Below are 24,662 nucleotides of genomic sequence, written 5' to 3'. Positions count from 1 at the left end.
GTGGTCACTACAGTGTGTGGAGCTGATCTGCAGTGCCTGGGAGCGGTCACTACAGTGTACAGAGCTGATCTGCAGTGCCTGAGAGCGGTCACTACAGTGTACGGAGCTGATCTGCAATGCCTGGGACCGGTCACTACAGTGTGTGGAGCTGATCGGCAGAACCTGAGAGTGGTCACTAAAGTATACGGAGCTAATCTGCAGTGCCTGGGAGCGGTCACTACAGTGTGCGGAGCTGAGCTCTTCTGGCTCCATATACTGTGCACATCCGGCTGCTGCTAACAGATGATCAATGGCTGTGTCATTTTTTGGACCCTCACCAATCTGTTATTGATGATCTGTGCTAAGAATAATTACATTATATTTTTGTTCCTATGTTTTGTTTTTCAGATCAGTCAACCCCCAGGAAACCTCGTGGCAGGCCCCGCAGCACTGTACCCAAGACCTCCGATTCCTCCTCAACTCCTGCTGAAAACCATGGCTCTTTGACAAAAAAGCAGGACCTCAGGCCAGCCGATAAAGTGAAGAAACCAGAGCGCAAACCAGAAGAGAAGAGAAGGGGTCGACCGCCAGCACATGGGAACGTCAAATTGAAAGTGACACAGGACAAACAAGACGCATCATTACCTGTGAAGACTCCACGAGAAGAAAAAACTAAGCGGAGGAAACAGTCTGCTGCGTTCCAACATGCCGCCAAAATAAAGAAACTCAGAACCGTCAAACTGTCTCCACTGAAACCCAAGTTCAAAGGGGAAAAATTGCAAATTGCACGGAAAAACTCCACTGTTCCGGTCGTGAAGAGGCGAGGTAGACCACCGTCCTCGGAAAGGTTCAAAACGACTCCACCCGGGATCATTTTGAGGCAAGCGCAAGGGGATAAACAGCAAAGGGGTCGTAAAGAGGAATCGCCTCAACCATTAAAAGATGAGGTCAGGGTTTCTGTGCGACAAAGTCCACGTAGGATTAAACCTGTACGGATCATTCCCACCTCCAAAAGGACTGACACCACCATCGCCAAGCAGCTTCTTCAGAAGGCCAAGAAAGGTGCGCAAAAGAAGATGGAGCTAGAAGCCGCAAAATTGCAAGGACGTAAGGGAGGCACACAGCTGAAGAACATACGACAATTCATTATGCCTGTCGTTAGTACGGTCTCTTCTCGAATAATCAAGACGCCCAGGAGGTTTATAGAAGATGAGGATTATGAACCCGCTATCAAGATTGCTCGGCTGGAGAGCGCTTCAAATGGACGTTTCAGCACGGTGTCTTGTGAGTCCAGCGAGAAGTCGAGTGCGGCTTCCCAGCAGTCCTCACAGGCAACATCAGATGAGTCTCGCTCTAGCAGCCCTAGTGTAGACACCTCAACGGAGTCTCAGGCATCAGAGGAGGCTCTTGCTGTACCGGACACTCCAGAATGTCTTACAGAGATGCCCCTGGCCGCTCCTCAGTCTGTTCCCGAAAACAGCGGAGGTGGAGCGAGGACTCGTCGGAGTTCTAATTGTACCAGAAGTTTTACTTCCAGACAAACAAAAAAACTTATGTCTCCGCCAGCTCTTCAGCAGTCTTCTGGATCTCCACCTCCGCCACTTCTTAGTCCTCCTGCACCTTTACAACCCCCTTCAGCCCTTTCAGACCACCCAACATGGGTGATCCCACCAACCATTCCTATGGCTACACCTTTTCTTTCTGCTTCACGCCTACACGAGAAAAGGAGATCGATTCTAAGGGAACCCACTTTCCGCTGGACCTCCAGACTGGAATCCCAGTACTTTTCCTCTGCTAAATATGCCAAAGAGGGCCTCATTCGTAAACCCATATTTGACAATTTTAGGCCTCCACCGCTGACGGCAGAGGATGTAGGACTTGCTTCTGCTTCTGGGTTTAGCGCAGCTTCTGTGGTTGCTCCCGGAAGACTGTTTTCTCCGCTCCATGCCGCCGGGAGGTTTGACGTCCCTAAACGAAGCCCCATACTACGTGCACCCAGATTTACCCCCAGTGAAGCACACTCCCGTATATTCGAGTCAGTGACTCTTCCGTCGTCTGTGGGCCGCTCTGGTGGGGCGTCTTCCATTATGGGAATGGCCGCTCGTAGACGGAGGAGGAGGGTCTTCAGTCCCATCCGCAGTTCTGTTGCTCGATCACCGTCGCACTCAATGAGAACGCGGAGTAGGCGGGAAAACGGCAGCAACGTGGCAGCGTCCCTCATACCTCAGACATCCACCTCACTTGCAGGCATCCCCGTCAGTCCTCTTACCGCTAGTGCCTTAAACCCAAGCTTTCCTTTCTCTTCCACATCGATTACTCCAGCAAGTGGGGACTCTGCCGAAAAAAATAAGAAAACGAGGAAGCAAGTGAGCACTCCAGGTGAGCACTTTTCATCCACTTCCAACAGCTCTCCTGCTTTATTCCCTTTGTTCCCCTCTAGTACCCAAATGGAACATGGGAGGAGTAAAATCAGACTATCTGAAGAAGCGCCGAAAGAAAAGGAATCTGAAAGATCTAGAGAAAAGGAGCGAGAGAAAGAAAACTCACACGACTCCAGGAAGGATAAACGTAAGAAAGGCTCAGAAGCTGTGAACAAGACCAGTAAGGAGAAGAGCGGCGACGGGGAGGCTCTCACCCCCGCGACTCCTATAAAACTCCTTGCAAGGAAAAAAGCTGCAATGACAGAGCCTTCTGTAGCAACGAGTCCACCCACCTTACCTGCAGTACCAGTACCGGCTAAGAATAAGGTATCCAAAAAGGGCCGTGGGATTTCTGAGAAGCACGAATTGGAAACTGGTGCCAAATCTCCACCAATAGAACCCCATACAGACGTCCCGGTCCAGCCCGTGAATCCTGTGAAATCCTCCACTACCACAATTAGCTCCGTTTTGGAGCACGCAAACAAGTTTCTTGCCTCAGAAAAGCATGTGGCCAGTGTCATAAAAGCCGCCAAATGTCAGCTGCAAAATATTGAAAAAAGCAAACTGCGGAAACAAGGAGAACAGCCAAAAGTGCAGGTCAGTGACATCTATAAGAAGGTGTAAGAATCGGCATGTAGGTGCCATATTAATAGCAGCCTCCACTTCAGGGTAAGGGGGGTGCGTTTCCTTCATAGGAAATGTCATTGTCCTGCATGCTTTTGATTGACGGCTCTAGCAGTCCTCAGGCCTTGGTTGCGCATTTGGTGCAGAGAACTTCATATAAAGGGTACACTAGATATCACTCTATGAGGTGGATGGACATACTGCTCGCACATGCTTTTAGCCTGGCCAGCAACCTACACGTGTTTCTACTGCTTTACCTCTCACCTGTCTAGCGCTATCAGACCTCTAGGTTGTCCGTACAAATGTCATACTAAGGGACGACCATACAAATGGCATAATAAAGGTAGACAGTGTATGTATATGTAGACTTGAGAGCTTTCAACTCTGCTCCAATGGCCGTTTTTGGGGAATGAGGGATTGCTCATATTAGATTTCAGCATTCCCCATCCTTTGAGCCGCTGCAGAAAGCAAATTGTTCATGCAGGGAGTCAGGAGACGTAGCTGTGAAAGCCTGTGGCCATTTTTAGGGCATCTATAAACAGTTTGTATGGGGTTTTATAGTCCCATATCTATATCCTGTATGCTTTTTGTTGTTTCAGGGTCAGGAGAGTGATTCATCAGAGACTTCCGTGCGTGGGCCCAGGATTAAACATGTCTGCCGGCGAGCTGCAGTGGCGCTGGGACGTAAGAGGGCAGTCTTTCCAGATGACATGCCTACTTTGAGTGCCTTACCTTGGGAAGAGAGAGAGAAGGTCCTGTCTTCCATGGGGAACGATGGTGCGTCTGCCTAGGATGTAACATCACCGCCGACTTTTATGCTTTTTCTTGCCTTTCATCATGAACGTGAGTTCTTTGAGGTTATAATGGTTTCCTTAAGTTTTCCTAATCTGTCTGCCCTTTCAATGTACAGACAAGTCCTCCATCGCTGGCTCGGAAGATGCTGATCCACCAGCGCCACCCCTTAAACCCATTAAGCAAGTCACCCGCAACAAAGCTCCACAGGAGCCCCCAGTGAAGAAGGGCAGGCGCTCTCGACGCTGCGGCCAGTGTCCGGGCTGCCAGGTGCCCGATGACTGCGGTGTGTGCACCAATTGCCTTGACAAGCCAAAATTTGGAGGCCGCAATATCAAAAAACAGTGCTGCAAGTAAGAATGTTTTGTAATAGTTTAAAAAAAAAAAAAAATACGACCGAGATGGTAAAAATATTTCTGACACTTTTAAAAAGTTTCTTTAGAAAATTAGAAGAAAGTTTCAAACAACTCATTTCGACCTCAAATGACATTTATTACATTTTTATTTAGGAGGTAAGACCTCTAACACCCGACTAAATTTATGTAACACATCATAATAAAAAATGAAGAATATTTGCAATTTACATGGCGTTAAAAAAAATGATCCAGTCAAGTGCTATGACCGTTTCTTAAAAAGTAGGCGCCACTTGGTGTTGAAAGTGCATAGCAGCACGCAGGTCCATCTAATAATGTAAATGCTGGTGGTCACACGTGCTCATTATTTTTTATTTCTGTGAAGGATGAGAAAGTGCCAGAATTTGCAGTGGATGCCCTCAAAAGCTTATTTACTAAAGCAAGCGAAGGGTAAGTCAATGCTAGTGATTTTTCCACTTTTAATTTGATTTTTTTCCTTTTTAAGAAAAAAAAAAATCTCCAAGTTTTATTATTGTTATATAATAATTAGATATAAATAATAATACAATATGTATAATATTATAAAAGAATTATATATTTGTTTTAAAGCGGCAAAAAGAAAAGAGAAGAAATCCAAAATGGCTGAAAAGGAGGTTGTTGCTGTAAAACCTTCACTAGAACCTGTTTCCAAGTCTACTGTAGCACCAGAAACCATTCCCCCATCTCCTGTCACAGAGGAACCTCCCCTTACTCCTCCTCCCCCGCCACCAAAAAAGACTGATCCTCCAAAGAAGGTTGTAGAGGAGAAACCGGAGGAGGAGAACCAACCTGCACTTACCAACGAGGTCAAGCAGTCTCCTGCTGCACGAAAAGTCTCAAAGCAACTTTACCCGCAGCCTCCAGTCACTCAGATCCCTGTCCAAACCAGTCCACCAGCAACACCCTCTCGTAAAGAAGCCCCAAGATTAGCTTCTTCTGAGCCCAAGAAGAAACAGCCTTTTGTCCTTCTAGAGACGGGTGAGATAAGTTTACCATTAACAATGTGTATTGAAGTCATTTAAAAAAAAAAACTTTGCTGATTATAAACTTTATGATCCAGATAGCATCCACCCCTGTCCTCTAAGGGAGTTAAGATAAGTAATAGCCTACACTAATTCACAAAAAACTCCCAGATTAGGATTTTTTGAGTTTGGGGAAGAAATGGCATTTTTTCCTTCCATAGACTGGTGGGTTAAGTTTACCAGAAGTTATGCTTGTAGCGCATTACACTTAGCATACACCCCCATTCTCTAAGGGAGTAAGGTAATGCAATAGACAGACCGAACTAGTCGAACTGGTGAAGTTTAAATTATTTTAGTTATTTTTTTTTTTAAACTGTTGATCGTAGTGAAACACATTATAAGCTTATTCCAGATGGCATACACCCTTGTGTTCTAAGGGAGTTGGGTAAGGTAGTAGACCATTATTTCTAATGTTTACAGATTCCATAATGACAGGTTTGTTCCATAAGACTAGTGCTGGCAGCAAAAAAGTGAGGCCGAAAACTACAAGATTGTAATAGTGGATTTGCAGTGGCTATTTATGATCAAGTGTTCCTAGGAATGTTAATCTCCCAATAATACAGTGAGATTAATCAGGCTGGACATCACCCGCTGGATGAGCAGAAATAGGGATTTTTGTATACTCTCCGTAAAATCCTTTTCTTCGAGCCAATCATTGGGGGACACAGGACCATGGGTGTGACTATCCGACATCTGTGTGCAAACAAAACAATACATTTTTAGTACACACACATTCCAACGTGCACTACACACTCACATGATGCATACAGAGATATATAATAATACATAGAATTGTACTTACATTGCCTCTGATTGCTTGCAAGACACTCACACTGTGCTGCAGGCGTGTTGAAAATGTGTTGTAGTGTCACTCCTCCTAATAATGGCTGAAATCATATTTCCTGTCGCATGACCACGTGGACCACCCTCAAACGCAATTCAAATGTATGGTTTTATTTGGAAATTTGGCATGATTCGCGTCTGGCTGCGTTTGCAATAGCCTTAAATGGCAGAATTGACGCTTCCGTTAGTCTTGCATTAGCTTGACCAGACCCGAAAACGCTACAAGCCGCGTTCCAAGGTCCGTCATAAAAAAAGTAATGTGGCAAACGCATGCCAATTTAGGCATGAGTCACGATGCGTCAGACAATGCAGGTCTATGGGTGCGTTACAATGTCCGTTACATTGCGTTTTCACTACTTAAAAACGTGTCCATTAGACGGACTCCCCTAGCACAATGTGAACCTAGCCTTATGCTGCTGCCACTAGGAGGAAACTAAGTAATACAGAAAGAATAGCTCCTCTCCTGCAGTATACACCCTCCTGCTTGCTCCAAGTGAACCAGTTCGGTAACAAAGCAGTAGGAGCTTAACATTTAGCCAGGATGAACTATGTCAAAACCAAGACAACACAGAAAACCAAAGCCGTTAGGCTAACAGGGTGGGTGCTGTGTCCCCCAATGATTGGCTCGGAGAAAAGGATTTTATGGTGAGTTCACAAAAATCCCTATTTCTCCTACGCCTCATTGGGGGACACAGGACCATGGGACGTCCTAAGGCAGTCCCTGGGTGGGGAACAATCAACTGTAATTGCTCCTTGTACCTACAGGTTACAGATGCGGCACAGCCGCCTGCAAAATTCATCTGCCGACGGTCACATCTGCCGAGGCCTGAGAATGAATATGGCAATGTTTTGTAAACGTATGCAGACTGGACCAGGTCGCAGTTCTGCAAACTTGTGCTGCCGAAGCTTGGTGCCGGATGGCCCAAGACGCATCCACTAACCGAGTGGAACGAGCCTTAATCCCTGCTGGGACAGAATGACCTCTGACTCGGTAGGACTCCTGAATAGCTGAACAAATCCATTTTGCTATTGTTGCCTTGGAAGCAGGAAACCCCTTCCTTGGCCCTTCTTGGAGCACAAACAGGGCATCCGACCTGCGGAAGGACGCCGTCCGCGAGACGTTTCTCTTGAGAGGTCTCACTAAATCCAGTGTGTGGAGGGCCTTCTCGATGAAATGTACTGGTACCGGACAGAGAGACGTTAAGACAATCTCCTGATTGAGATGAAAGGATGAGACAACTTTTGGCAAAAAGGAAGGGGATATTCTCAAAACCACCCTACCCAGATGAAAATTCAGGAACGGAAACTTGACAAGACAGCCGCCAGCTCTGAAACTCGTCTAATGAATGTGACCGCAACCTTCCTTGAAAGAAAAGACAGGGAAACCTCCTGTAGAGGTTCGAAAAGAGCTTCTTGCAAGACTCTGAGGACCAGATTAAGGTCCCATGGTTCCAACGGCATCTTATAGGGCGGCACCCTATGGGAGACTCCCTGAATGAACGTCTTCACTTGTAATCTGTTAGCAATCCTGCGTTGGAACAGAACGGACAGGGCTGAAAACTGCCCCTTCAGAGAACTAAGGGCAAGACCTAAGTCCAAACCCGTTTGTAACAATTTGAGGATGGAAGGAATGGAAAATTCAAGAGGAGAACGTTCCCTGTCGTTGCACCAGGGAAAGAAGGTTTTCCAAGTGCGATGATAAATGCGCATAGAAGTAGGCTGTCTAGCGCTGATCATGGTAGAGATGCCTTCCAGAGAGAAACCTGCCTGGGTTGAAACCCAGGACTCAACGGCCATGCCGTCAAACACAGGGCCTCGGAGTCCTGGTGGTAAATGGGGGCCCTGTGAAAGGAGGTCTGAGCGATTCGGTAATTGCCAGGGAACATCGGCAACTAGTTCCACGTACCACGCCCGGTGTGCCAATCTGGCGCAATCAGGATTTCCGGTACTCCCTCCGCTCTGATCTTCCTGATGACTCTCGGCAGTAAGGGGAGCGGGGTAAATATGTACGGAAGCCGAAAATGACACCACGGGAGTACGAGTGCATCTGCCCCGATTGCTGCTGGATCGTGGGACCGAGCTATGAAGTCGGGAACCTTGGAATTTAGCCGTGAGGCCATCAGATCCACATCAGGGGAGCCCCAACGACAGCAGATGTGGTGGAAAATCTCCGGACGGAGAGACCACTCCCTGGAGTCCAGGCCTTGACGACTGAGGAAATCTGCCTCGCAATTGTCCACTTCCGGGATGTGAACCGCAGAAAACATTGAGCGGTTTTCCTCGGCCCAACGGAGAATGTAGCCTACCTCGTTCATGGCTGCCGTGCTGCAGGTTCCCCCTTGTCGGTTGATGTATGCCACTGCAGTGGCATTGTCGAACTGCATCCTGATGGGACGACCCGCCAGGAAGGGATAGAATTGGAGAAGAGCTAACCTGATCGCCCGAAATTCTAAGATGTTGGCCAGAAGGCATGAATCCTGAAGTGACCAGCGGCGCTGAGCAGTGTGATGTAAGAACACCACTCCCCAGTCTAGAAGACTGGCATCTGTTGTCACAACTGGCCAATGTACTGGAGGAAAAAACTTCCCCTGATTCAGGGAGGACTTTAATGTCCACCACCTGAGAAACTGTCTGACTCGCTGGGGAAAGAAGAACCGACGGTCGAGGGAGAACGGGTTCATGTCCCAAACGGCCAGGAGGGCATGCTGTAAGGGACGGAGGTGTATTTGGGCAAATGGAACCGCCTCCATAGCTGCTACCATCCTGCCGAGGACTCTCATACTGAAACGCAGAGAGTGAGTATGCGATTGGAAGAGCTTCCGAGCTTCCCGCTGTAAGGCTGAGATCTTTTCCGGGGGAAGAAGCACCAACCCCTGGGACGAGTCCAGTATCATTCCTAGAGAGGAAATTCGCTGAGCCGGTACTGAGGAAGATTTTTTGAAGTTACTCTTTCTTGCCTGGGTTGGAAGATAATCTATTGTGATGTTCACGGCCTCCTTGCAGGTGCGGAAAGATGGGCCTTTGGTGAGGAGATCGTCAAGATAAGGTAGCACCACCACTCTTCGGGAGTGGAGTATGGCCACGGCAGCCGCCATGACCTTTGTGAGTACCCTAGGGGTGATGGCGAGGCCGAATGGCAGAGCTGTTGTTCCTGAACTGCGAAGCGAAGAAACCTTTAGTGGGAAGGTAAAATAGGAATGTGGAGGTACGGGTCCTGGATGTCTATAGATGCCAGGAACTCGCCTTTTCCCATGGAGACGATGACAGAACGAAGCGATTCCATCTGGAACCGTCGCACCCTGACGAACGTGTTCAGCAGTTTTAGGTCCATTATGGGCTGTACTGTAGCGTCCTTCTTTGGAACCATGAAGAGGTTTGAATAAAAACCTTGAAACCGTTTGCTTTGAGGGACCGGAATAATAAGTCCGTCTTTACTTAGAGAGCATATAGCTTGGAAGAACTCTGAAGCTTTTGAACTGGGAGAACGAGATAAGAAGTCTGTCTTGTATCCGGAGAACACTAAGTCGCGGATCTACTCGACGTGAACAACCTAGAGCCACGCGGCACTGAAGGAAAGCTGGCGGCCGCCTACTTTGAGGGTGTCCCCCGGATACCACAGGGGGTCATTGTGTGGAAGATCTGCCCGTTCTGGAGCCTCTGGATCCCGTCTGCCTAGGCCTGCCCCTCTATCAAGGGAAAGGTGTATAAGAGGCCTGGGAACCTCTGTCTGCACATTGTGCCCGGCCGGAACCGGGAGATGTGGAAGTAGTGGACTAGTTTGAGTTGTAACAAAAAAATCGGGACCGTGCCTGTGGTTGTGGAAGAAATTTGCTCTTCCCTCCAGTGGCGTGGGAAATCAATTGGTCGAGCTTTTCGCCAAAAAAGGCAACCGCTCTGATATGGTAGAGAAGTCAATGACTTTTTGGAAACAGAATCTGCACGCCAGTCCCTGAGCCATAAGGACCTCCGGATGGTGATGGCGTTTGCTGCTGCTTGAGAAGCGCAGTTAGTGGCATCCAGGGATGCGGTTACTACGAAATCTCCAACTCTGGCCATCTGAGTAGCGAGGTCTGCTGTCCTGGGGGGAAGATTGGTATCCAGCACCGCTGAAGACAAGACCTCAGCCCAGTGGGTCATAGCCTTAGCCATCCACGTAGCGGCAAAAGATGGGAAGAGTGCAGCCGCTGAGGCTTCAAAGGCTGAACGCGCTATAGTGTCGATCTGACGATCGTTTGGGTCTTTTAATAGAGGCGCCCTCCGAGGAGGATAAAACAGATTTAGTAGCCAGGCGCGATCGGGGGAGACTGCGACCAATCTTTTCTTGGATCCTGGGCAAAGGAATATTTTGACTCCATGGGTTTCTGCCCTGTGAATCGTTTATCTGGACGGATCTTGTGAGAATCAACGATTTCCTTAAATTCGGGAGAGTGGTGAACACTCTGTGAGCTCGCTTGGTCCTCTTAAAGGACACGGCATGATCCGTTTTAGATAAAGGTTCCTCCTCAAGCTTCAAAGCCTTATTCACTGACTCAATGAGAGAGTCGAGAGTCTCCTGATCGTGTTGAAATTCCTGATCTAGGGACGTATCAGAATCGTCCTCTGAAACAGGTTCTCTACTAGCCCCAATGGAAGGGGAGCGAGAAATGGATCTCTCAGAACCCGAATCCCGGTGATGGTCTGAGGATATGGCATGAGTCCTGTTCCTGGAAGAGCGAGAGCTCCTTGGCAAGGTACGACCCCTGGAGTACAAGGGGTTCTGATTATCGGAAGCGTCGTCCGGAATAGTCCCCTGGTTAGAGGAAGGGTCTCGGAACGATTCTAACGCTTTTGCCAGGGATGCCATAGACAGAGTAAGGGAGGTAGCCCACTCAGGGGGACTAGGCTCTCTGGGTTTGGTATCCGTAACAGGTGGTTCCTGAGCTGTCACCGATTCACATGCTGTGCACAATGCAGTATTGTGACCCCGGGGTAATGACACCTTACGAGCGGTACATGCCGCAAAAAACATAGTGTGGGTTTTCCTAGACTTTTTGAGGCTTTGATTGAGGCATAGCATAACCTTGAGGAAAGCGCTTACTAACAGGGGAAGTGGAAGTGTTAAGCTTTGTGTCTGGAGCTTACCCATGGTCCTGTGTCTTGAGTCCCCAGGGGAGGTCCGCAGTGTGATGCCACGGGAGTTATGCACAGGAATCGCTAGTCCTGAAGGCTGTGAGTGAAAAGGCTGGAGCAGGGCTGCAGCATCAGCCCTGTGGGTATACCAAGATGGCCGCGGAGATCAGGAAGTGAGAGCGCTTCTCAGGGAACGAGAAGCGCCAGAAAGAGTGGGCGGCAGTAACTGCGGTGGACGTGGCCAAAACTCCGGCCTGTATGAAGGGGAAAAGCCGGGGCTAAATTTTAAACTTACGGTTGCGGCCTGCAGCACCGCGACCGCTATTAGCGCCATTCTTAAGCCACACTCCCTGAATGAATTGCCGCACTGCGGACCACCCACGGACCCGGACTTTAAGGTGCGGACCTCCCATACCTCGGGGACCAGGACCCCCCAGCGCCTCGGCCCCCGCAGTGTACTCACGGTAGATGCAGTGGGCCGGTGCTCAATCCACCATCGCCATAGTCAGGGAGGGGGTGGAGAGCTTCTGCCGCCTTGCGTATATCAGTGGTGATGCAGAGGGGGCCTACACAGACGTCATACATATTTATGTCCGGCTATGCACCTGGCTCCAGGAGAGGTAGATGGAGGTCTACTCCATGTGGTCACCTGCTATGGAGGGGGGAGATCGGAACGCAAAGGAACTGTCGCCCGCAAGGTGAGCTCAGGACTGGCATCCAACGTTGCAGGAAAGGATACAGGAGGGACGCTCCACGTACTTGCCTGTTGATGATTCGGGGGAGATCGGAACCTAGAAAGGAACCGTCGCCCCCATTCGCTCCGTTAAGGGAAAAAATAGAATAAAAAGTAAAAAATTAAAATAAAAACGGTGGGGTCTGAAAACAGACCCAAGTGCCTCCTACAGACACTAAGCAAGAACTGGGTCACTTGGAGCCAGCAGGAGGGTGTATACTGCAGGGCAGGAGCTATTCTTTCTGTATTACTTAGTGTCCTCCTAGTGGCAGCAGCATAACACCCATGGTCCTGTGTCCCCCAATGAGGCGTAGGAGAAAACACCTTTTCGTCAAGTAAATTTTTAAGCTTGGATGAATGTGAGCCAGCCAAAACTGAGGTTCTTTTGGTCAGAGGTCAGTGCCTAACCACATAATGGCAGCTATCAACTCAGATGCCTCTATCCTTGAGAAACACAACCTTTCAAATTGCAAATCAGGGACACAATTTGGGTCTCAACCGTCATTCAAAATCCAAATGTCAGTTGTTATTAAGTGCTCATTTTTCCTTTCTTGGGAACATTGCCAAAATTAAACATATTGTTCCAACAGAAGACCTTTTAACGTTGGTACATGGCCTCATTGCCTCCTGTTGGAGAAGTTCTAACTCCCACTTAAAAGTTTCTACGATTCATTCGGTGGCTGTGAGGGCCAAGAAACAAAAGCATGTGATTTTCCTTAACTCTCCAAAGAAAATCTGAAGTGTCATTTTATTTATACCTGTCATGATTATAGGAGTATTGTGCAGAAATTTAGGCTTTTTTAAAAAAATGCTAGCAAATACATTGGTACTTAATAAGTCACTCCGAAATCTGCCTGGCTTACTGCACCTCACAGCAAGTTTTCATCTGTGTGATCTCGTGAGAATGACTACTGGACGACATTAACCCCCCTGGTTGGACTACAGTAAATGACTTCTGTGTAGATTTTAGTTGAAAACGCCGCAGCTAGGTTACTAATGACATTCCCCAATGACACCAATCCTCTGCACACGGCACTGGCTGCCTGACAGATTGACAATAACTTTTAAAACTTTCCCTATTTCTTTTAAAGTCATGGACAACTTAGGCCCTGGCTCTTTGAAGGATCTACTGAAGCCCTACACTCCTTACTGACCGACCACTCAGATCCCAATAATTCATGTTTGCCTTTTTCTCTTGCATTTGGTACTGTGCTGTGTTCTGCATTAGTAGAGGAAATTCGTGAACTTGTTTTTGTTACTTATTTATTTTTTTTACACTTTTATTTTTCTCTAGGTATTGAGCAAAGTAAGCAGAAGAAACTGGCTGCCAGACTAGGGGTGTTTCTGAGATCGAAATCTAAGGAAAAGGTAAGCCTGGGACAGGTTGATATACCGCGCCAAAGTACATAGAATTGTCTAAAATTATCAGCTTGCACAATGCGTCGCTTAATATTTGTCTGTGGGATTGGCGGAGATGTCCGGGTACAGCGCTCCTACATCTCCGGCCTTCACACAGACAATTAGTGCAAAAAGCGCATCCATCGCTCCATTCAGGACCTCAGGGACCCTCAGAGTGTCATCGCGTTTTCCACGGATAGGTAACAGCTTGCTAAGTATGGACAACCCCGTTTAAGAAATTGATCGTCCAGAATGGATGTGGCCAATCAGATCTTTTAGGCAGTCTATCCTCTCATCAACATGCCAGACAAAACGGGTATGCAACATTATTAACCCCGTCCAGCAGCCGTCCATTTTTTTTTTTTTTTTACAAGGGATCCTGGACTATTGTAGCAATGCTCCACACTATTCAAACCGTCACATATTACTTGTCACTATTGTGGTTCGATTGCAAAAAATATTATTTTTTCCCCATTTGTTTCATACAAAACGCAAAGGATTGGAAATGTATTTCTATTTTCAATCCACCCTTTAAAAAAAAAAAAAAAGTAACAAGAATATACCTGATATAGCTTGAAAGGCTTAGCACCGTTCTTTTGCAGGACAAACCACTAGCTCCCAGCAAGCCGGACCTGAATTTTAACCTTCTGAACACCCTGTGTAATGGCAACGGATCCAGACAGAAGCCTCTCTCCGACGGCGTGCACAGGATCCGTGTAGATTTCAAGGTTTGATATTACCTTGGATCTCCTTTCATACTGATTTCCTGCAGGTAGAGGTAGTGATACGGCAGAGAGGGCGCCGTCACTTCCTCACTCGGGACCTAATTTGCTGTGTTTCTATTACAGGAGGATTGCGAAGCGGGAAATGTATGGGAGACGGGTGGGCTAAGAATCCTGACCACCGTACCCATCACCCCACGTGTAGTTTGTTTCCTTTGTGCCAGCAGTGGGAATGTGGAGGTGAGAATTCTAATTTTTTTGTTTTAAGTTTTTATTTCACTCCTAGAGTAGAAACATTTGTAAAATTAGAAGATTTATTATCTTTTTTTTGTGAATTAACCTGCACCAGGGACAATATGTGTCCAATGTGTTTAGGGAGTTGCACTAACAATTGTGCTGTGTCAGATTTGGTGCAGTTTATTTCTACATTCTGCACATTGCTCTGAGTTTGCAATACAAACTGCTAATATTATTCAATAGTTCTTAGACCTGATGAGGCTGGTGAACTTACTGTGAAATTCTATCTCAGATTCACCGTGTAAACATTTTTGAAAGTTTAGGGTGAGTCTACACCCAACTTAACCTGACTGACATTTCCTCAGTGGCTCTCCCTGGAGTTGTGGGATCTCTGCCCATGTAGCCTCATTAGTGTCCCTTCCCATGCTCCTGAATCTGGGCACACCAAACTTGATTTTACAGCTCTTCAGTGTCCCTCCTCCCTGCTCCTGACTCTCCACCCACCTAGCCCGATGACAGCTCCTCAGTGTCCCTCCTCCCTGCTCCTGACTCTCCACCCACCTAGCCCGATGACAGCTCCTCAGTGTCCCTCCTCCCTGCTCCTGACTCTCCACCCACCTAGCCCGATGACAGCTCCTCAGTGTCCCTCCTCCCTGCTCCTGACTCTCCACCCACCTAGCCCGATGACAGCTCCTCAGTGTCCCTCCTCCCTGCTCCTGACTCTCCTCCCACCTAGCCCGATGACCGCTCCTCAGTGTCCCTCCTCCCTGCTCCTGACTCTCCACCCACCTAGCCCGATGACAGCTCCTCGGTGTCCCCCCTCCCTGCTCCTGACTCTCCTCCCACCTAGCCCGATGACAGCTCCTCAGTGTCCCTCCTTCCTTCTGTTGCATCTCCATCCATCTAGCCTTATGATGGCTCCTCAGTGTTCCTCCTCCCTGCTGCTGGTATCTTACACTGCTAAGTACAAGCTGCATCTGATTTACAGGCTGGATTGAATTTGACTGGAATACAGCTCTTCAGTGTCCCTCCTCCCTGCTCCTGACTCTCCACCCACCTAGCCCGATGACAGCTCCTCAGTGTCCCTCCTCCCTGCTCCTGACTCTCCACCCACCTAGCCCGATGACAGCTCCTCAGTGTCCCTCCTCCCTGCTCCTGACTCTCCACCCACCTAGCCCGATGACAGCTCCTCAGTGTCCCTCCTCCCTGCTCCTGACTCTCCACCCACCTAGCCCGATGACAGCTCCTCAGTGTCCCTCCTCCCTGCTCCTGACTCTCCTCCCACCTAGCCCGATGACCGCTCCTCAGTGTCCCTCCTCCCTGCTCCTGACTCTCCACCCACCTAGCCCGATGACAGCTCCTCGGTGTCCCCCCTCCCTGCTCCTGACTCTCCACCCACCTAGCCCGATGACAGCTCCTCAGTGTCCCTCCTTCCTTCTGTTGCATCTCCATCCATCTAGCCTTATGATGGCTCCTCAGTGTTCCTCCTCCCTGCTGCTGGTATCTTACACTGCTAAGTACAAGCTGCATCTGATTTACAGGCTGGATTGAATTTGACTGGAATACACTTAAGCTCATGAGCTCTCTCTCTATGACTATATAAAATGTTCGTCTTGATGTCAGGATTATTCAGCCATTCTGGCATGGATTTTTACAGTAAGTGCACAAGCCTCATCAGGTCTAAGATCTAATAAATAAATATATGCAGCTTGCATTGTTAAATCTGGTGACAGATCTGCTTTAACTAGATGAGAATTTATTAAAGTCAACTTTAACTGGTCTAAGTGTTTTTCTTTTTTTTTTTTAATTACATCTATAAGTTTGTGTTCTGCCAAGTTTGTTGTGAGCCTTTTCACCGCTTCTGCTTGGAAGAAAGGGAAAGGCCATCTGAGGACCAACTGGAGAATTGGTGTTGCCGAAACTGCAAATTTTGTCATGTGTGTGGTAGACAGCAGCAGGTCAACAAGGTACGTATATGTCAGCGACCTGAGGATTACATGTATGGGATTAAAGTTAGAAAAACTGCTTTATGTAGAATCCTATGGTTAACTTACTATTATAATAAACTGTTTAGTAGTTCTACGTGAAAAACTTCCTACTAAGAAAATGACTGCACGGCTCAAGGACTTGTACTTAGATCTGCAGGAAATAGGATGGACTCATCAGTGCACCTGTTTTGTCAAGTCGCTCGACCACTGAATACAATGGGGGAATCGATTTAACTTATTTTCTCCTTCGCCTCATTGGGGGACACAGACCGTGGTGTATGCTGCTGCTGCCACTAGGAGGCTGACACTAAGTGATACAAAGAAAGTTCTCTCCTCCCTGCATTATACACCCTCCTGCTGGCTCTCAGCTCCTCCCCTGCAGTATACTCCCTCCTGCTGGCTCTCAGCTCCTCCCCTGCAGTATACACCCTCCTGCTGGCTCTCAGCTCCTCCCCTGCAGTATACACCCTCCTGCTGGCTCTCAGCTCCTCCCCTGCAGTATACACCCTCCTGCTGGCTCTCAGCTCCTCCACTGCAGTATACACCCTCCTGCTGGCTCTCAGCTCCACCCCTGCAGTATACTCCCTCCTGCTGGCTCTCAGCTCCTCCCCTGCGGTATACACCCTCCTGCTGGCTCTCAGCTCCTCCCCTGCGGTATACACCCTCCTGCTGGCTCTCAGCTCCTCCCCTGCAGTATGCACCCTCCTGCTGGCTCTCAGCTCCTCCCCTGCAGTATACACCCTCCTGCTGGCTCTCAGCTCCTCCCCTGCAGTATTGTTATGACCTGGTGGTCAGGACAATAATGGACCTGGTGGTTAAGAGCACACGGAAAGACCAGATAGATACTGATAATAAAGGACGAGCTCTGGGACGTGGGAACTCTGCTGACCGCAATCCCTAATCCTATCAAACACACTAGAAATAGCCGTGGATTGCGCCTAACGCTCCCTATGCAACTCGGCACAGCCTAAGGAACTAGCTAGCCCTGAAGATAGAAAAATAAAGCCTACCTTGCCTCAGAGAAATTCCCCAAAGGAAAAGGCAGCCCCCCACGTATAATGACTGTGAGTAAAGATGAAAATACAAACACAGAGATGAAATAGATTTAGCAAAGTGAGGCCCGACTTACTGAACAGACAGAGGATAGGAAAGGTTACTTTGCGGTCAGCACAAAAACCTACAAAAAGACCACGCAAAGGGCGCAAATAGACCCTCCGCACCGACTCACGGTGCGGAGGCGCTCCCTCTGCGTCCCAGAGCTTCCAGCAAGCAAGACAACAATAAAAATAGCAAGCTGGACAGAAAAATAGCAAACCAAAGAAATACAAGCTGGAACTTAGCTTCTGCTGGGAAGACAGGTCACAAGAACGATCCAGGAGTGAACTAGACCAATACTGGAACATTGACAGGTGGCATGGAGCAAAGATCTAAGTGGAGTTAAATAGAGCAGCCCACTAACGAATTAACCTCATCACCTGTGGAAGGAAACTCAGAAACACCCACCAGAGGAAGTCCATGGACAGAACCAGCCGAAGTACCATTCATGACCACAGGAGGGAGCCCGACAACAGAATTCACAACACAGTATACACCCTCCTGCTGGCTCTCAGCTCCTCCCCTGCAGTATACACCCTCCTGTTGGCTCTCAGCTCCTCCCCTGCATTATACACCCTCCTGCTGGCTCTCAGCTCCTCCCCTGCAGTATACACCTCCTGCTGGCTCTCAGCTCCTCCCCTGCAGTATACACCCTCCTGCTGGCTCTCAGCTCCTCCCCTGCAGTATACACCCTCCTGCTGGCTCTCAGCTCCTCCCCTGCAGTATACACCCTCCTGCTGGCTCTCAGCTCCTCCCCTGCAGTATACACCCTCCTGCTGGCTCTCAGCTCCTCCCCTGCAGTATACACCCTCCTGCTGGCTCTCAGCTCTTCCCCTGCAGTATACACCCTCCTGCTGGCTCTCAGCTCCTCCCCTGCAGTATACACCCTCCTGCTGGCTCTCAGCTCCTCCCCTGCAGTATACACCCTCCTGCTGGCTCTCAGCTCCTCCCCTGCAGTATACACCCTCCTGCTGGCTCTCAGCTCCTCCCCTGCAGTATACACCCTCCTGCTGGCTCTCAGCTCCTCCCCTGCAGTATACACCCCCCTGCTGGCTCTCAGCTCCTCCCCTGCAGTATACACCCTCCTGCTGACTCTCAGCTCCTCCCCTGCAGTATACACCCTCCTGCTGGCTCTCAGCTCCTCCCCTGCAGTATACACCTCCTGCTGGCTCTCAGCTCCTCCCCTGCAGTATGCACCCTCCTGCTGGCTCTCAGCTCCTCCCCTGCGGTATACACCCTCCTGCTGGCTCTCGGCTCCTCCCCTGCGGTATACACCCTCCTGCTGGCTCTCGGCTCCTCCTCTGCAGTATACACCCTCCTGCTGGCTCTCGGCTCCTCCCCTGCAGTATACACCCTCCTGCTTGCTCTCAGCTCCTCCCCTGCGGTATACACCCTCCTGCTGGCTCTCAGCTCCTCTGCAGCGGGATATTCACATGCTCACAGGCAGTCTCAGGCTTCCCTGTGGCCCACCTCCCTGAAGTAACGCTCCTCACGGCTGCAAAAATTTAGCCCCCGGCTTCGGCCGATGTGTAGGGCGCACTCTGCCCGCTTTTCTGGCGCTTCTCGCCTGGCACGGAAGCGCTCAGTTTTCTTGGCCACTACAACGTCCCTCACTTCTACCGCTGGTATCGCTCCTGCCGGCTGCAGAGATTTAGGACACTGCTTGGGCCTATTCATGGAAGTCTCAAGACTCCGCCCACATCATGCCTGTGGCTCCACCCCCCGAATTGGCGCTTCTCGCTCTCTGCAAGATTTTATCACCTCTGCAACTCCAGGTGGCCATCTTGGTCCACCCGGCCGGCTCACACAGGGGCGACGACTTTGCATTAAAGGGGCACAACGGCTCTGCAACATGGCATGACCAGTATTCCCTGGTCTTAAAGGCACATGACCAGTATTCCCTGGTCTTAAAGGCACATGACCAGTATTCCCTAGCCTTTTTGGCGTCCGAGCTCCCCCCTCTGCATCACCACTATTTAGCAGATGATGCAAGAAGGTGGATGATCCCTCTCCACTTCCCTGTTAAGAGGATGGTGGATCGAGGGTTCCTAACTTTTAACTCTGCACCGTCAAAAGAGAGCGTCGATGGCAAGAGACTATGACCTGCTGGATGCAGCCGCGCATTCTGCCACTTGGCAGATTAACCGGGTAGAATCTCCTGTGGTATACCTACCAGTATCCCTGCCCGATGTATCATCAATTAAAATTGCCACGGACTGTCAGATAGCAAATATGGTTCGTCCCGTCTTGCGGCTCCGGGTTCAGCGCTCTACCCTCCCTAGCCGCCGCATGAATTGCTAGAGCAATGGTCTCCTGGCTGGAGACCTTAACTACTTTAATTCACACCAGTAACCTTTTCCCGAAGACAGTACAACTGGCCAATTAAATCTTTTGAGCGGGAGACTAACAAAGGATCGTATGTTTCCTACAGCCCCAACCAGCAGTGGAAGGGTTGTCCAGGACAGTATAGATCTAAGGGATCTTGGTTCCAAAAAGGGGAACGAAAAGTAAGACCGATCCTGGACCTCAAACTTCTAACAACCTTTGACAAGGTCCTCCTTCTTCAAATGGAGTTCCTCCGCTCAGCCATTACTTCAACAGAAAAAGGTGCAGTTTCTGGCATCCATCGACATTCGGGATGCTTACCCTCACATTCCTATTTTTCCCCTCTTCAAAAATTCCTTCGCTTTTCCATTCGTGAACAGCATTTTCAAGTCACTACCTTGTCCTTCGGCCTTGATACCGCACCCAGAGTGTTCAAAAGGGTCATGGCGGTTGTCATGTTCCTCTTGCACGCTAGAGGCGTGGTCGTCCTGCCCTGTTTGGTCGATTGTCTAGCCGCCCTTCCAGGACTACGCTGAGTAGTCTATATCACTTGTGATACCCTCTCACCTGGGCTGGCAGCTAAACTTAGACAAGTTCTCCTCATTTCCAGCCCAGCAGTCAGCAGATATCCTTTTTGAGGATGATCCTGCACACTTCCAGAAAGATGGTAATTCTCTCTCAAGACAAGGTCATGGCCCTTCAACAGGGAGCTCACGCACTTGATCACTCATCCCCTCATTTAATTTGATTTGCTAGAAGGGTTCTGAGGAAAAATGGTGATGACAATGGAAGCAGTTTTATTCACTCCACTTGTTTACAGCAAGTCAAACAGACGATAGTCTCTGAGCTCCTTCTTCATCCAGGGCCTTTCTCCCGGTTCAATGGTTATTAGTAACTACCAATGCCAGTCTTCTCCCGATCATTGCTCTGGAGATCCAAACGGTAGTCTTACAGCAGGTTCACTGCCTTGTGGCGTGTCTCCCCATCCGAATTCAATTGGATAATGCCACGGCTGGGCAATACGTCAATCATCTAGCAGGTACCCACGGTCAGGTGCCATGACCGAGGTACATCACATTCTCTGATGGGCTGAGATCTATCACTCGTGACCTCGGCAGTACATATCCCAGGAGTAGAACTCTGGGCGGCAAACATATTCAGCCGTCAGGGTTCTGCCTCAAGTGAGTGGGAACTTCACCCGGAAGTCTTCCATCAGATCTGCCTTCACTGGAGCTCTCCAGTTGTAGATCGGATGGAGTCCAGACTGAACGCCAATGTACTCGAGTTCGTGGTTCGGCCTCGAGATCCAAGAGCCATCGCACTGCATGCTCTGGTTCTTCCGTGTTACCGGTTTCCATAACTCCCCTTCCACTACTTCCAAAAGCCTTTCAGAAGCAGAAAGGGCCCCAGTGATCCTTGGAGATCCGCACTGACCACATCAGTTTTTTGTTTGCGGAGCTAGTATCTTTCCGCCTTATTGCAACAAAACTGCAAGTAGGGACTTTCTCTCAAGGAGATTTCACACGTAGGTCTTCCCTATCGCATACCGTTAGATCATTGGGACCTTAATGGTCCTGGGAGTCTTACAGTAGACTCCTTCTTTATCTGAACAGACTTTACTATCAGGGATGGTCGGTCTTTTTTCTCTGCGATATACTCATCCTGATGAGTTTACAGAGCTAGCTGCTCTGTTCTTTCAGACTTTTTTTCCTTATTACCTTCAAGGCAAGCTTGTCCTCAGGCCATTGTTACCAAGGTGGTATTGTATTACCACTGTTATGAGGGCATCGTTCTTCCCTCATCTCTTTCGGCACCACTCCAAAAAATGGAATGAGTTCCCCATATTCTGGATGAAGTGAGTGCTTTGAGTAGGTACGTCTCGAGGACGGCTTCCTTCCGAAGGTTGGACACTTTATCTTGGGCTTCTTGACGGTAACAGGAAGGCTTCCTGACGTTTACAGGAAAGGTTTAGCCGTTTCATCGGCCATGTTAGCCTGGTGGATTCGTTTCACCATCCAGGAGTCCTTCCATGTTAGATGTCAGCCTATCTATCTGTCTATTGTGGGTTCTAGGCACCAGGTGTCGGCAAAGCACGCCTGCAAGCTTGCGGATTCGTCCAGTCCGCATGCATTCTTGAATCACTATAATTCCCACACTTCCACAGATGTGAGTCTGGTCAGGCAGACTCTGCAGGCCGCGGTGGCGCATTTGTAAGTAGCGGTTACACAGGGCCTGATCTGATGTTGTCCCCACCCAGGGACTGCTCTGGGACGTCCCACGATCTGTGTCCCCCAATGAGGCGAAGGAGAAATAGGGATTTTTGTGTACTCACCGTAAAACTTTTCTCCGAGCCATTCATTGGGGGACACAGCTCCCACCCTGTTATTAGCTTATGCTTGTTTTATAATCTGACATGCTATACTCTCATAATATGACATGCTACACGCTCATATGTTGTTATTGATCTCCTACTGCTTTTGCACCAAACTGATTAGCTCAGAGCCAGCAGGAGGATGTATACTGCAGGGGAGGAGCTAACTTTCTTTGTATCACTTAGTGTCAGCCTCCTAGTGGCAGCAGCATACACCCATGGTCTGTGTTCCCCAATGAATGGCTCGGAGAAAAGGATTTTACGGTGAGTACACAAAAATCCCTATTTCCTAAACAGATTCAGAAAAGTGGGTAATCATTTCACAAATGCACCCCAATAAGCGTTGACACACAAATGGGGTGAAAACTTTCTTTCCCTTTAACATGAAGTCTAATTTTTTTATTATATATTTATTATACATAAAATGTCCTGTGTATTCTGTTGAAGAGCTAAAGCAAATGGACATAGCTGCTTATAAAGGGTTAATCTGGTAATAGGAGGACACAGCAGCTTGTAAAGGGTAAATCTGAGTCTTACTACATCTTGCACAGATAGAGGTAAATTTAAGAGAGGAGGCTGTAGGATTCACTTCTGCTGCTGAAAAAGAAATATTGAATTAGGAAAAGAGGAGAAAAGAGTCTCTGATTGTACTTGATACAGAAAAATGTCCCCAATACAAGATGGAGAAGGATTTCTACCATGGTTGTGATGAATCCTTCTGAGAAACCATAAGATCTCCAGCTCGTGAAAGACTAGACCTTGAAAGAGAAGGATGTTGTTATGAGGCTGGTGACGGGACACTGCTGAGAAAACACATAACATAACCCATAAAAGAAAGGACCGAAGCGCACGAGGGAGCCGGGGAGGATTTCTCAGGAGCGAGGAACGACGCGCATTGAAGAAGCTTTGTGGCTGACAAGTCCCACAATGGAAGTCTTTGGCCAAAGGATGGATGCTAAAGAGGAAACATCAAACAAAAGAAAACCTGGCCAGGAGAGAAGTAGGGTTAGGAGAAGTGGAGAAAAATTCCCATAAAAGAGGCAAAAAGTATAAGAGGATTATAACCTCTCTCCTGGAAAAGACTCCACTGGAGGGAAGAATTCTGGGCCAAAGTAGCGAAAAGTGTAGAATAGTTTCAAAAGTCAGCACTGCTTGCCTCCTCTGTGGCCACGTCAGTCCTGTTCTTCACCCACAAGAGAGAAAAAGCAGAAAAATTCTAAAATAATAAACGCAAAAGTCGAGAGGACGCCTCCTATGGATGTTTATTAAATGCTTATACCATCAACACGCAAATGAATATGTATCTTGTCTTACATCTTTGTAGTTTTATCATGTCTTGTGTTTTTTTGTTTCCTTTTTTTTTATGCTGGTTTTGTCTGTAGCAACTACTGGAGTGTAACAAGTGCCGCAACAGCTATCACCCAGAGTGCCTGGGACCAAATTACCCCACCAAGCCCACAAAGAAGAAGAGGGTCTGGGTGAGCCAGGGTTTATTTATTTATTTTTTCCTTAGATCTATAAAGGCTTTCTATTTCAGCCGTGGGTGGGAAACGTGCGCTCTGTATGTGACTGTCAGATATGCGCGTCTTCTTCACTGCTGTGGGGGCTAATTTGCAATACCCAAGGGTTAGAAAATAGTCCCTTGCTATTCGTTTGTTTGGCGGAGAAAAAAATGTAGTGAAGGCACTAAAGATGGATGGAAAATGGTCGATCAAAAAACTTATGACACTTCTGCTCCCATACTAATAAAAGGCTCTAGTACTGGAACGATTTAGTCCTGGTTTTATGATCCCAAAACTGATCCGAAAACTGCTGGACGTGTGATCAGAGCCCAAGGTCTCAAATTGTTGGTATCGCCTCCTCACTGGGTGCAATTTTCTCCTTCCAGATCTGCACTAAATGTGTCCGATGTAAGAGCTGCGGGTCCACTACACCCGGAAAAGGGTGGGATGCACAGTGGTCGCATGATTTCTCATTGTGCCATGATTGTGCCAAACTATTTGCTAAAGGTAAGATTGTGACTTTTTGCTTTTTCCAAGCAGACTACAGCCTTCTCATTGCACAAGTTACATCTCTACAAGGTGTTTAAAAAATGATAAAAAGGGGGGAAAAAAGGACATTTTAGAAATTTGTCCGCTTGACTATGTGTATAGTTTATCTGATGAGCGAGCGCACAGTCCATCCGCTTTTATTGTGAAAATGGCGTGGCGTTAGGATGATGCTCACTCTTTGCTTGTAGGGAACTTCTGCCCCCTGTGTAATAAGTGCTACGACGATGACGACTATGAGAGTAAGATGATGCAGTGCGGAAAATGTGATCGATGGGTCCATTCAAAATGTGAGAGCCTGACGGGTAAGTGCAAGACATTTCACAAGTTGCAGTGTTCGCGAGGTAAGCGCGCTGACGTAGAAGAAAATCATGGTGTGGAAGCCATATGCAAATGAGACTGGAAGTGCATTAGGGGCGTGTCAATATACTTGGAAGAATCAAGCATGTCACGCCCCCAGTCCACTTCTAAATTCATTTGCATGTGACTCCGATGTTAGATTTTTAATTCGGATCTTTACCAATGTAACTTTTAATAACGTTCTCCAGTGTCGTGCATTTATGG

General features: G+C 48.3%; 1 protein-coding gene across 2 annotated transcripts in view; it reads left to right on the top strand.

Annotated features, from left to right (window-relative positions):
- KMT2A (lysine methyltransferase 2A) overlaps nucleotides 1-24,662 on the top strand; it is a 160,156-nt gene that overhangs the window by 22,109 nt on the left and 113,385 nt on the right. For both annotated transcript variants that reach the window (XM_069741274.1, XM_069741275.1), the window contains exons 3-14: nucleotides 388-2,996; nucleotides 3,623-3,800; nucleotides 3,934-4,168; nucleotides 4,554-4,618; nucleotides 4,778-5,185; nucleotides 13,209-13,282; nucleotides 13,915-14,040; nucleotides 14,161-14,274; nucleotides 16,092-16,238; nucleotides 23,433-23,528; nucleotides 23,939-24,059; nucleotides 24,290-24,403. In XM_069741274.1, the coding sequence (XP_069597375.1) occupies nucleotides 388-2,996; nucleotides 3,623-3,800; nucleotides 3,934-4,168; nucleotides 4,554-4,618; nucleotides 4,778-5,185; nucleotides 13,209-13,282; nucleotides 13,915-14,040; nucleotides 14,161-14,274; nucleotides 16,092-16,238; nucleotides 23,433-23,528; nucleotides 23,939-24,059; nucleotides 24,290-24,403 (4,287 nt within the window). The remainder of the gene's footprint in view (nucleotides 1-387; nucleotides 2,997-3,622; nucleotides 3,801-3,933; nucleotides 4,169-4,553; nucleotides 4,619-4,777; nucleotides 5,186-13,208; nucleotides 13,283-13,914; nucleotides 14,041-14,160; nucleotides 14,275-16,091; nucleotides 16,239-23,432; nucleotides 23,529-23,938; nucleotides 24,060-24,289; nucleotides 24,404-24,662) is intronic.

This window comes from Ranitomeya imitator, chromosome 10 (genome assembly GCF_032444005.1).
Source record: "Ranitomeya imitator isolate aRanImi1 chromosome 10, aRanImi1.pri, whole genome shotgun sequence".
In the NCBI taxonomy this organism is placed as follows: Eukaryota; Metazoa; Chordata; class Amphibia; order Anura; family Dendrobatidae; genus Ranitomeya; species Ranitomeya imitator.
The sequence above is the reverse complement of the archived record's forward strand: the minus strand, read 5'-3'. Positions and strand labels throughout refer to the sequence as shown.